At 57.6% G+C, this 12473-nt stretch overlaps 1 protein-coding gene across 32 annotated transcripts in view; it reads left to right on the top strand.

Annotated features, from left to right (window-relative positions):
- The first annotated feature begins 6716 nt into the window (after positions 1–6716).
- Positions 6717–12473, top strand: part of DOK7 (docking protein 7) — a 38433-nt gene continuing 32676 nt past the window's right edge. For 13 of the 32 annotated variants that reach the window (XR_012434591.1, XR_012434592.1, XM_074039311.1 and 10 more), the window contains exons 1-2: positions 6717–6839; positions 6911–6956. Coding sequence is in view for 24 of the 32 variants with exons in the window: in XM_015450057.4 (XP_015305543.3) it covers positions 6786–6839; positions 6911–6956 (100 nt within the window). In the remaining 8 variants the exon portion in view is untranslated. Of the gene's footprint in view, positions 6957–12473 lie in introns of all 32 variants that reach the window. The other 19 variants (XR_012434590.1, XM_045392056.3, XM_065544704.2 and 16 more) reach the window with 2 other exon arrangements.

The following is a 12473-nucleotide window of genomic DNA, read 5'->3' on the forward strand; positions in this document are numbered from 1 at the left end:
CCCATCCTTCCCCAAGGAGACCTCCAGCCTTATACCAGGGTAACTGCATTGGGGAAAGAGAAATGATCAGACATTTTGGGGACTACTGGACAGTGGCTCTAAGATGACATTGATTCCAGGGGACCCAAAATGTCATTGTGGTCTTCCAGTTAAGTAGGTCCTCATGGAGGTCAGGTAATTAATGGAGTTTTAGCTCAGTTCTGACTTATGGTGGGTCCAATGGGTCCCCGGACTCATCCTGTGGTCATTTTCCCAGTGCCAGAATGCAGAATTGGCACAGACATACTTAGCAGCTGGCAGAACCCCTACACTGGCTCTCTGACTGGTAGGATGAGGGCTATTACAGTGGAGAAGGCCAAATGGAAGCCATTAGAGCTGTGTCTACCTAGAAAAATAGTAAATCAAAAACAATATTGCATCGTTGGAGGGATTGTGGAGATTAGTGCCACCATCAAGGACTTGAAAGACTCAGGGGTGGTGATTCCCACCACATTCCTATTCAACTCTCCCATTCGGCCCGTGCAGAAGACAGATGGATCTTGTAAAATGACAGTGGATTATTGTAAGCTTAAGCAAGTGGTGACTCCAACTGCAGCTGCTGTACCAGATGTGGTTTCATTGCTTGAGCAAATTAACTCATCTCCTGGTACCTGGTTTGCAGCCAATGACTTGGCAAATGCCTTTTTCTCCATTCCTGTCCATAAGCCCCACCAGGAGCAATTTGCCTTCAACTGGCAAGGCCAACAATATACCTTTAATGTCCTACCTCAGGGGCATATCAGCTCTCCGGCTTTATGTCATAATCTTATTCAGAGAGACCTTGATCACTTTTCGCTTCCACAAAATATCACACTGGTCCCTTACGTTGATGACATTATGGTGACTGGATTAAGTGAGCAAGAAGTAGCAAACACACTGGACTTACTGGTGAGACATTTGTGTGTCAGAGGATGGGAAATAAATCCGACTAAAATTCAGGGACCTTATACCTCAGTGAAATTTCTAGGGGTCTAGTGGTTTGGGGCCTGTCAAGATATTCCTAAGGTGAAGGATAAGTTACTGCATTTGGACCCTCTTACAACCAAGAAAGAAGCATAATGCCTAGTGGGCCTATTTGGATTTTGGAGGCAATACATTCCTCATTTGGGTGTGTTACTATGACACATTTATCAAGTGATCTGAAAGGCTGCCAGTTTTGGGTGCGGTCCAGAACAGGAGAAGGCTCTGCAACAGGTCCAGGCTGCTGTGCAAGCCGCTCTGCCACTCGGGCCATATGACCCAGCAGATCCGATGATGCTTGAGGTGTCAGTGGCAGAGAGGGATGCTGTTTGGAGCCTCTGGCAGGCCCCCATAGGTGAATCACAGCAGAGGCCTCTAGGATTTGGGGGCAAAGTCCTGCCATCTTCTGCAGATATCTATTCTCCTTTTGAGAGACAGCTTTTGGCCTGTTACTGGGCTTTGGTGGAAACTGAACGTTTGACTATGGGTCATCAAGTCACCATGCGGCCTGAACTGCCCATCATGGACTGGGTGCTTTCTGACCCATCTAGCCATAAAATGGGTCATGCACAGTGGCATTCCATCATCACATGGAAGTGGTGTATACATGATCGGGCTCCAGCAGGTCCTGAGGGCATAAGTAAGTTTTATATGAGGAAGTAGCTCAAATGCCCATGGTCTCCATTCCTGCCATCTGCCTCCTCTCCCCCAGCCTGCGCCAATGGCCTCATGAGGAGTTCCCTATGATCATTTGCCATGGTTTGCCACAGTTACTATGGGACTGAACGAAGGAGGATGAACATAGAAATGAAAACAAGAAACAAAATAAACTATTTTAAAGGAAGGGGCCAGGGAAGAAGAGGACACGCAGCTTCTAGAGAGCAAGGGCAGCCACGGTGAACTTCTGTAGCCCTTCATATTTATTGAGTAGAAAGAGCAGGGAGCACGAGGTAACGATTGGTCAGCTGCTTCATTGATAACAGGTTCACATGATTGCTAACAGGCTTCAGATTTGCCTAATCACAAGGAACACTTGTGCCTGGGTCGTGACTGCCCTCAGCATTCCTTCTGGGCGGCGTATGCAGTTTGTCAGTTTGCCAACAACCTGCTTTTATGAGACCAGTTTGCTGTTTACTCATCTAGCCTCCAGTGGTATACCGAGTTGATCATGACCCTCACTTTTTGGGCCTGCAATAACCATTTGACAGAGGAAGAGAAGACCAGGACCTGGGTCACAGATGGTTCTGCACTATATGCAGGCGCCACCCAAAAGTGGACAGCTGCCGCACTACAGCCCCTTTCTAGGATGTCCCTGAAGGACAGCGGTGGAGGGAAATCTTCCCAGTGGGCAGAACTCTGAGCCGTGCACCTGGCTGTGCACTTGGCATGGAAGGAGAAATGGCCAGATGTGTGATTATGTACTGATTCATGGGCTGTAGACAGTGGTTTGGCTGGATGGTCAGGGACTTGGAAGAAGCATGATTGGAAAATTGGTGACAAAGAAATTTGGGGAAGAGGTATGTGGATGGACCTCTCCGAGTGGTCAAAAATTGTGAAGACATTTGTGTCCCATGTGAGTGCTCACCAATGGGTGACCTCAGCAGAGGATTTTAATAATCAGGTGGATAGGATGACCTGTTCTGTGGACACCACTCAGCCTCTTTCCCCAGCCACCCCTGTCATTGCCCAATGGGCCCATGAACAAAGCGGCCTTGGTGGCCGGGATGGAGGTTACGCATGGAGATTCAGCAACATGGACCTCCAGTCACCAAGGCTGACCTGTCTACAGCCACTGCTGAGTGCCCGATTTGCCAGCAGCAGAGACTAACACTGAGCCCTCAATATGGCACCATTCTTTGAAGTGATCAACCTGGTGGCAGGTTGATGATATTGGACCTCTTCCATCATGGAAGGGGCAGAGGTTTGTCCTCACTGGAACAGACACTTATTCCTGATATGGGTTTGCCTGTCCTGCATGCAATGCTTCTGCCAAGACTACCATCTGTGGACTCACGGAATGCCTTATCCACCGTCATGGTATTCCACACAGCATTGCCTCTGACAAAGGCACTCACTTTACAGCTAAAGAAGTATGGCAGTGGGCTCATGCTCATGGAATTCACCGGTCTTACCATGTTCCCCATCGTCCTGAAGCAGCTGGATTGATAGAACGGTGGAATGGCCTTTTGAAGTCACAATTACAATGCCAACTAGGCTACAATACTTTGCAGGGCTAGGGCAAAGTTCTCCAGAAGGCCATGTATGCGCTGCATCAGCGTCCAATATATGGTCCTCTTTCTCCCATAGCCAGGATCCACGGGTCCAGAAATCAAGGGGGTGGAAGTGGAAGTGGCACCACTCACCATCACTCCTAGTGATTAAGTAGCAACATTTTTGCTTCCTTTTCTCACGACATTACGTTCTGCTGGCCTAGAGGTCTTAGTTCCAGAGGGAGGAACGCTGCCACCAGGAGACACAACGGTTCCATTAAGTTAGAAGTTAAGATTGCCACCTGGACACTTTGGGGTCCTCCTACTTTAAGTCAACGGGCTAAGAAGGAGTTACGGTGTTGGCTGGGGTGATTGACCAAGACTATTGAGATGGAATCAGTCCCCTACTCCACAACAGAGGTAAGGAAGAGTATGCATAGAATACAAAAGATCCATTAGGGCGTCTGTCAATATTATCATGCCCTGTGATTAAGGTCAATGGGAAACTGCAACAGTCCAATCCAGGCAGGACTACAAATCACCAGACCCTTCAGGAATGAAGGTTTGGGTCACTCCACTAGGAAAATAAAACATGAACTGCTGAGGTGCTTGCTGAAGGCAAAGGAAAATGGCGGAAGGTAAAGGAGGAGCAAAGGCACATCTTACATGGTGGCAGGCAAAGAGAGTGCATAGGGAACTGCCCTTCATAAAAACATCAGATCTTGTGAGACTTATTGACTATCATGAGAACAGCACAGGAAAACCCCACCCCCATGATTCAATTACCTCCCAGCAGGTCCCTCCCACAACACATGGGGATTATGGGAGCTATTCATATTAATACAATTTGAGATGAGATTTGGGTGGGGACACGGCCAAACCATATCAGGCATCCTGTGGGCAGGCCAGAAGTGTTGGTCACCCCTTCCACCCATGCCTTACTGGCCAGAACTCACTCATATAGCCTTACCTGATCAGGGGGGTGGTACTGGGAAATAAGGATGCACGAACGGGTGTGACCACAGGGCACAGTGTTTGCCACGCTCAGCTGACTTGTTTCTCTCCCACACACCAGGCCACTTAGAGATGCAAGAGAAAGCAGCCCACCCCTGGTCCCCATCATCCCCTTGGAAAACCCAGGATCATTTTGAAAGATGCTCATGGACATCATCTCATTGGGGGCTCATCACAGTATCAAGGTAGAAGAGGAAGCTGAGATCAGTAAGATCACATGGTGGCTAAAGGTGGTGTGGCTAGTGAGGGACAGGTCCCTTGGCTGCAGAGCCACTGGTGGGCAGCAATGCACCATGGCAACGGGGTCTGGCAGAGATGGCAGTTTCCCTGGCCACAGTGTCCAGCAGCAGCATGGCTCTGTCTGTGGTCAGTCAGGGGTGCAGCTGTGACCTGAGACTGTAGGCTCCTTTGAAGGTGGTGGCCCTGCCCCTCGTGTGGAGCACAGCTGTGCTGTGGGGCTAGGCTACGGTGTCCTCCTGTCTCAGGATGTGACTCTGCTTTCACTGCCCACCAGCTCTCCAGCCTTCCCCTTGGTTCTTGGAGACCTAATTTGCTTCCAATCAACCCCTTCCTACTCAGTGGCCAGCCTATTTCTCCATCTGCAACTAGCAACCCTGACTATAACTTCTGGGGAGACTTCTGGCTATAACTTCTGAGGCACAGAGCAGGGCAGGGGCTTGCCCAGGGTCACAGAGCTCTCGGTCAGTCTGGGAGTGGCAGCCAGGCCACCTCCTCCTCCTGCAGGAAGCTTTCCCCACCTTTCCGCAGCCCTGGAGCCGCATGGAGCAGAGAAGGGAGTTGTCTGCCCTCCGGCATCCTGTGTGTTCCAGGCTGTGTGGGAGCAGGTGCAACTGCCAGGCATGGCAGGAGCCTGGGCCCAGGCCAGCACTCAGGAATGCAGCGGGGCCTGCCCCTCCCTGCAGGGATGAGCAAGTGCCAGGCGCCCAGGGCAGCGGATGTGTCTGTGGCTACAGCCCCAGCCGCCCCCGCCTCTGCACCGGCTGTCCTGGGCCAGCCCCTTGGGGGCCTGGGATGTGTGGGGAGCATGAATGGGGCTCTGTGGCCCAGCAACTGTTCTGCGGAAGGCGGCTGGTGGCTGCACAGGTGACTGCAGGGGTGGGTGGGGGATGCAAAGATCTGCTTCCTGGGTCTGGCGTCCCCTGCCTTTCGTGAGGCCCTGACAAGACATCACTGAAGCATCAAAACCAACCCTTGTGGCCCACCCGAGACCTGCCTCTTGGATCACAGGGGCAGTGGGAAGGGGTGCCCAGGGCTCCCGATGCCTCTGAGCCTTGCTCTCAGGTCAGTCCATGTGGCTCAGTCCTGGCTGTAAGGCCTCACGCTGCCCTGATTCCATTTCCTCTTCAGTACAAGGCAGACAGAGCCCAGCCTAGGGTCTGGATGGGATGAAATGAAGATGCCTCCTCCCTAACAGGACACTGTCTACCCCTTCCCTCTTCTCCCCCGAGAACCGTCAGCCCCGTGAGGATGGGGTCTGGGGTAGGGCATGTGGACGGAGTTTCGATGCTTGTCCACGTGCTTATTTTCCGGGGCACCATCGCCCCTCCCCACTGCTGTTCCCCTATCTTCTGGGTGTCCCTGATCCCAGGGTGGTGGAGGCCGTCTCTCGGAAGGGGCTGACACCCAAGGGGCGGACCTGCCAGGTCCCCCAAAGCACATGACCTCTCTGCAGAAGAACCTGGATGTAACATCTAATGCCCAGGCCAGAGCTTGGGGACAGCTGGACTGGAGCCAGAGGGTCAAGGAGGGGGGTCCAGAAACGCAAACCACCCAGCTGGGAGGGCTGCTGGCAGGTCCTTTACAGAGCGGGCAGCTCCCCTACCCATCGGACCAGGCTGGCCTAACCAGGGCCTGCTCTTCTCTGGGGACAGGGGCAGAAGAGGTGGAGACTGGGGGCATCGAGGTGGCACTGTGGGTCCTGAACCCACCCACCTGCACTGGGGTCCCTGCATCCTTTTAATGGGAACAGAAATGTAGGAAGAGATGGAGGCTGCCAGGGCTCCCGGACCCCTACTGTCTGCCTGGGGAGGGGTCACCTCAGTGTGGGGGAAGCCTGGGACATGAGAGTGTCCTAGGCCTGGGCTGCCTGTGCCCAGTCTGTTGTGGGGGTGTCTGGACCCCTGGGGTGGTGGGAGGGGCACCACCCCAGTCTGGGAGGCGGGATTGGTTGAAGACCAACTTTAAAGTCGGGAGCAGTGTCCAGAGCGGGGCCAGTTTCTGCTGGGTGGTTGTCTCTGCTTTTTGAAAAAGAAGCCCCCGCCCGGCCCCCGCCCGACCCCCGCAGGCGCTGGTCTGGGCGTCCGAGCCCAGATGGTGCGCTCGCTCCGCCGCGGGACGGTGGGGCCAGAGGGGCCCGTGGGGGTGGGGGAACCCCCCGCAGGAGAAGGGGCCCCGCCCGCGCCGGCCCTGGAGTCGCCGGTGTCGCCGCCCTGCCCGCGGGCCCGCCCTCCTGGCCCAGCCCAGGGCCCTGGGAGCTATTTTGAAAGTGACCCTGGGCTGGGGCGCCGGGGCGAGCGCGGCGGCGCGGAACCATGACAGAAGATGACCGAGGCGGCGCTGGTGGAGGGCCAGGTCAAGCTGCGGGACGGCAAGAAGGTCGGGGCGCGTCGGGGGCGCGGGGGGGCGCGGGCGCGGGCGGCGGCTCACGCTCCCCCCTGTCCCCGCAGTGGAAGAGTAGGTGGCTGGTGCTGCGCAAGCCGTCGCCCGTGGCAGGTGAGCGGGGCGGGCGGGGGACGGTGGGCGCGGGGGTCTAGTGACCCGGGTTACCGAGGCCCCCGGCAGTAATGCTCGCTCGCCCGAAATCGCCGCCGCTCTCACCCCGCGGGGAACCCGAAGAGCCCCGCGCGGACCCGGACCCCACGGCGCCCCTGGGAACGCAGTGGGGGCCCGGACGGAAGAACCCTCTTTCCAGCAGGGCAGACTGAGGCCCGGGGGCTGCCTGGTGGCCCTGGAGGCGGAGGGGATGCAGGCCCTGAGCCCCCCAGCAGAGCAGCAAGGGGCGCCCCAGAAGCAAAACCCCACGTGCCTGAGGGTTGAGCTGTGCTTGTGGAAACGCTCAGAGCAGGGTCCCGGAACCCAGCCTCCAGGGGTGCTGTGTGGGTGGGCGCTGACCCTGGGCCCCTCCCAGGCAGAGGAGAGGCTGGGCTGTGGTGGGGTAGGGGGCCGAGTGACTGCCATATTGCTGGGGGAACAGTCCTCTGGGAGGAGGCAGGGGTCCCCCGCAGTCCCCGCCCTAAGCCAGTACCCCAGCTTGGGGAGGGTCAACACGGAGCCCCCAGGTCTGGCAGCCCAGGCCGCCTGCAGCGCTGGGCCTGTGGGGAGGGCTGAGCCGGGCCTGCAGCTGCTCCAGAGGACAGGTGCGGTGGAGCCGGCCAGGCCCCGGTCTGGGTGGGATGCTCGGCCTGCGTGCACCGGGGGGCTGTATGCCATAGGCCTGCCAGAGCGTCATCCAGGATGGGAGTCTGTGGCTCCCAGGGAAGGTGTGGAGCAGGGTTCCCTCCTGGGTCCCCTCTGCAGGGCCTCAGGTAGTCCTGGAGGAAGGCACTTCCTGCCTGCCTCCACCTCCCCTTGCACACCAGTCACTTCACTCAGCCCTCCGTGCCCAGACCTCCTGCCTGGAGCTGTGGGGGCACCATCAGAGCCTGGACGGGTGTCTTTGTCCTCCGGGGCTGCAGGGGACCTGGTATAGGAAGGGGTGGGGTCTGGGCAGAGAGGCCCTGCCAGGCTGGGGCGGACGACAGGCTTTGGTCAGCTGTGGCTGGGCCAGGGCTGTGGTGGGGCAGGTGGTGCTTGATGGGTGGATGGTGCTGGGCTGGAGCCGGTGCAGACCCTCCAGAGAGGCCACAGCCCAGGAAGGCACACGGGACAGCAGCCCAAGAGGAGCATTGCGGGAGAGGTCTTGGTCCCTCTTGGGAGACTTTTCTTTCTGGATCAGAGAGTCCCAGGAGGCAGGGCCTGCCAGCCTCAAGAGGGTGTGCTCCCCAGGCCTGGTGAGTGCCTGAGTGGAGTGACGGGAGCTGGCAATGGGTCCCCCAGGTGGGACAATCTGTGAGTCTGTAGGTGAACGTGGTGGCTCCCGAGCGTCTGCTGGGTCACCCCGTATCCCACGCAGTTGAGATCTGCAGCCTCGTGGGACTGGCGTGGGAGGTGATGTGGGGTAGTGGAACGTGCCCTGCCCCCTCTGGGTGGATGTTCATTCTGAGCCTCATGGCCAGGTGTCCCTAGCACCCACCGACTCCCTGGCCTGGGACCCATTGCTTTGGACACCTGCTTTCTGTGTTGGTCACTCCAGCAGCCTGGGACTGAAACGGAAACCCTGTGGGGTGGCCCAGAGGTCAGTCAGATGAGGCGATGGGACAGAGCGGAGTTCTCACGCCCACCTCCCCACCTTGACCAGGCCAGCCTGGCACCTCCTCTCTGCTCAGAGGCCCTGATGCCTCTTCCTCCTGGCCCCTCATGAGCCTCCCTGGGTGCCGCCCCCCTTGCCTTCACCCAGCTGCCTTCCCGCTCAGCGCGGGAGACCACCGCCCTTGTGGATGGGCCTGGCCTGGCGGGAGCAGGCCCCAGCCCTGGAGGAGCAGACAGCACTCTTGGTGTGAGGCAGAGAGAAAGGGTCCTGTCTGCTTCCTTGTAAGACAGGCAGGGTTCTTTTTGTTACCAGCGGTGATTTCCTTCTGGGAAGGGCCCAGATGTGCACCTTTTCCACGGGCACCTTTCTCCTCCTCGTGTTTTTCTCAATCACAAGCACATCTTTCTCTTATGGCAAAGTTTAGTTAGCGAATGAAAGGGGAACACCTTTTATCAAAGGGCAGCTCAGCCGCAGTGCCGGGCACGGCCAGTGGATGTCGGGCCGTCTGCCTCGGTGTGGGACTGTAGGGTGCCCTGCAGTGGGACCGCGTTCCTCGAGGTCTCCACCGCGTCCTGACTGCAGGATGCGTGTGTGCATCCCCTTCTGGGCAGGGCCCCGGGGGAGGAGGGTGGTCTGTGTCCAGTCGTGGCCCAGGACTCTCTGCTGGTGACCCGGCACGCCAGCGCCTGGCCCAGCCCCTCTCTTCTTCCTCCCTGGCGCAGCGGCTGGGGGTGGCAATGCAAGCGTTCTTGGCATCCTGTGGAGGGTGTGGCCCCAGGCCAGACGCTTGGAGGGACCCGCTTCCCACAGGGGCTGCCCCTGGGGGCTTCATTCAGCTCAGAAAAGCTACCGGGAGGGCCCGAGTCCTGGGGCTGGCAGGGTCTTGCAGTCACCATGGAAGGGAGGCTGAGGCGCAGAAACCCGAGGAATCTGGCCCAAGACACGGACTGCTAGGCAGAGCCCAGTTCCCCCCAAACAGCCCAAACTTTGTCCCCCGCAGCTGGCTGGAAGTTCCGCACCTGCCCCCAGGCTGACCACTGGGTGCTTGCTTAGTCTCCCCCATCACTGCTCTTGGTTCTAATGCTGAGTTCTCGGAGGGCAGGGTCCCCTTTTCCATGTCGCCCTCAAAGGCAGTCTGGTGGGACTGAGCCCGTCCTGCAGGAGGGACCCCACGGAGACAGCGCAGGAGCCAGGAGCCCCTTGGCAGGTGCCCCATAGGCCCCAGAGCTGCCCCACGGCTGTGCTGTGCTGGGGCCCTGCCACCCACAGTGGGCAGCACTGCTAACGAGGGGCCGGGGGTGGAAACTGGGTCGGCCCTTCCTGAGCGGAGCCTCCCGGCGGTGGATTTCCTGTGCCTCGTCTGCCTCCTTCCCCAAGGGCCTGGGGCTGACATCCCAGCTCCGGGCTGAAGACTGGGCGTGGGTGGTGGCCTGTCATCCTCTCCCCGTAGAAACATCAAGAACAGGGCGAGTTTCCCGCAGCCCCCGCCTCAGGACAGGGAATCAGAGAGCCGGGGTTCAGCTCGCAGCTCCACATGTGGGAACGGTGACTTGGGACGGCTGCTTCCCTGCCTGCATCCTCGGCCACTCACAGGGCTCTTGAGGGCCATGGAGAGGTGGGCGCAAGGGCCTGGGCCTGGCATCCGGAGCCTCGTCCTGGGCTGCCCCTGGTGATGTCTGGGGGGCCCACCTGCACCACACCTCCAACACCTGTGCCAGGCAGGGACACCCTCATGTTTCCTTCCTGAACCAGATTGTGAATGGGGCCGGGGCTAGGCACTGGATCTTGGTCCCGTGTGTCCTGGCTGTAGCCTGGTCTGAGGAGGCACCAGCAGGCTGGCCTGGTTGATGGCCGCCCCCCTCGCCCCTGCCCAGCTTCTGGGCACGGCTCCAGGCTGCTGCACCCCCAGCAAGGTCCCCTCAGGCTGCTACCACCTGCATTGCTAAGGGCATGGCCTCAAGGTCACTGTGACCTCCAAGGGCTGTCCCACAGCCGCTTCTGCGGACTCCCATCATGTTCAGTGTGGGCGGGGACTCCCACACTATGTCCCTGGCCCGCACGCGCCCCTGCCTTCCCTGGGCCACCACGCCTGCTCGCTCCATCTTCCCTGTGGCTTCTCCCCCTCCTCCTTCTCCCCTCCCGCCCTCCCCGGCTCTCCGCCCTGGCTGCAAGGCCTTCCGTGTGCTCATGACTCCACGGTTATTTTTACATCTCCAGACGCCTGCGTCCAACTGCCTGTGTGCATCGCCGTCCGGCGTCTGGTGGGCTTCTCAGCCCCACGTGTCCAGGAAAGACCCCCAAACCCAGCCCCCACCCAGAAGGGTCCCCAGGCATCCCTCCCCCACCCAAGTCCCTGGGCTCATCCTGGATGTCTCATTCCCCTGTGGCTGTGGAGGTGAATGCAGGAGGAGCGTATGTGCATGTGCATGTGTGTGTGTGTGTGAGAGGATGCACATGTGCACCTGTACACACCATGGGAGCATGTGCACCTGTGAGCAAGTGTGAGCATTTGGGCGTGTAAGAGTGTATGTGTGAGTGTGCGCTTGTGTGGCTGTCTTAGCTCAGGCGGCTCTTAGCGAATGCCACAGCCTAGGCGGCTCAGACAGCCATTACTCACAGTTCTGGGGGCTGGAGGCCCAAGATCAAGGCAGCCTAGGTGTCTGGTGAGGACCGTGTCCTGGGTGTCTGGTGAGGACCGTGTCCTGCTACATAGATGGCGCTTTCTCTGTCCTTACATGGTGTAGGGGGAGGAAGCTCCCTGGGGTCCGCTCATCAGGCACTGGTCCCATTCTTGAGGCTCCACCCTGAGTACCTCATCACCTCCCAAAGGCCCCACCACCTAACCCATCGCCTTGGGGGTGAAGATTTCAACACCGGAATTTCAGATTCAGACCCCAGCAGTGAGTGCATGAGTGCACGTTTGTGTGTTTGTGCACAAGAATGAGTGCAAGTACATGTCTGTGCCCACGTGTGTGTGCACGTGCATGTGAATACCTGTGTGTGGGAGTGTGTCTATGTGTGCACGTGTGCACATGTGTGTGAATACCTGTGTGTATGTGCGAGTGTGTGTGAGCTCAAATGCCTGTGTGCATTTGTCTGTGTGTGCAAATGTGTGCAGGTGTCTGCATGGGTGTGCATCAGTGTGTGCACTTGTGTGTGAATGGACGTGTATGAGTGTGTGCATGTGTGCATGTATGAGTGTGCCTATGTGTGCATGTGTGTGCCTGAGTGTTCATGTATGAGTGTGAGTGTGCCTGTGTATGTGTGTGCTTGTCTGTATGTATGTGTGTGTGCCTGTATGTGTGTGTATAAGTGTGCCTGTGTGCATGTATGTGAGCCTGTGTGCATGTATGAGTGTGTGCCTGTGTGTGTTCGTGTATGAGTGTGCATTTGCCTGTGTGTGCATGTATGAGTGTGTGTTTGCCTGTGTGTATGAGTGTGTGTGTATGAGTGTGTGTGCATGCCTGTGTGTGCGTGTGTGTGTGCATGTGAGTGTACATGTGCCTGTGTATGTGTGCATGTATGTGTGTGCCTGTGCATATGCGTGTATGAGTGTGTGCATTTCTGTGTGTGTGCATGTATGTGTGTGCCTGTGCATATGCGTGTATGAGTGTGTGCATTTCTGTGTGTGTGCATGTATGTGTGTGCATGTCTGAGTGTGCATGTAGGAGTGTATGTGTGTGCGTGTCTGTGTATGAGTTTGAGTGCCTGTGCATGAGTGTACGTGTATGACTGTGCCTGTGTGTGTGCATGTATGTGTGTGCCTGTGTATGAGTGTGCATGTATGAGTGTGTGTGCCTGTGTGTGCTTGTGTGTATGAGTGTGCGTGTATGAGTGTGTGTGCGTGTCTGTGTGTGTGTATCAGTGTGTGTGTGTGAGTG

Source organism: Macaca fascicularis, chromosome 5 (genome assembly GCF_037993035.2).
Source record: "Macaca fascicularis isolate 582-1 chromosome 5, T2T-MFA8v1.1".
Classification (NCBI taxonomy): Eukaryota; Metazoa; Chordata; class Mammalia; order Primates; family Cercopithecidae; genus Macaca; species Macaca fascicularis.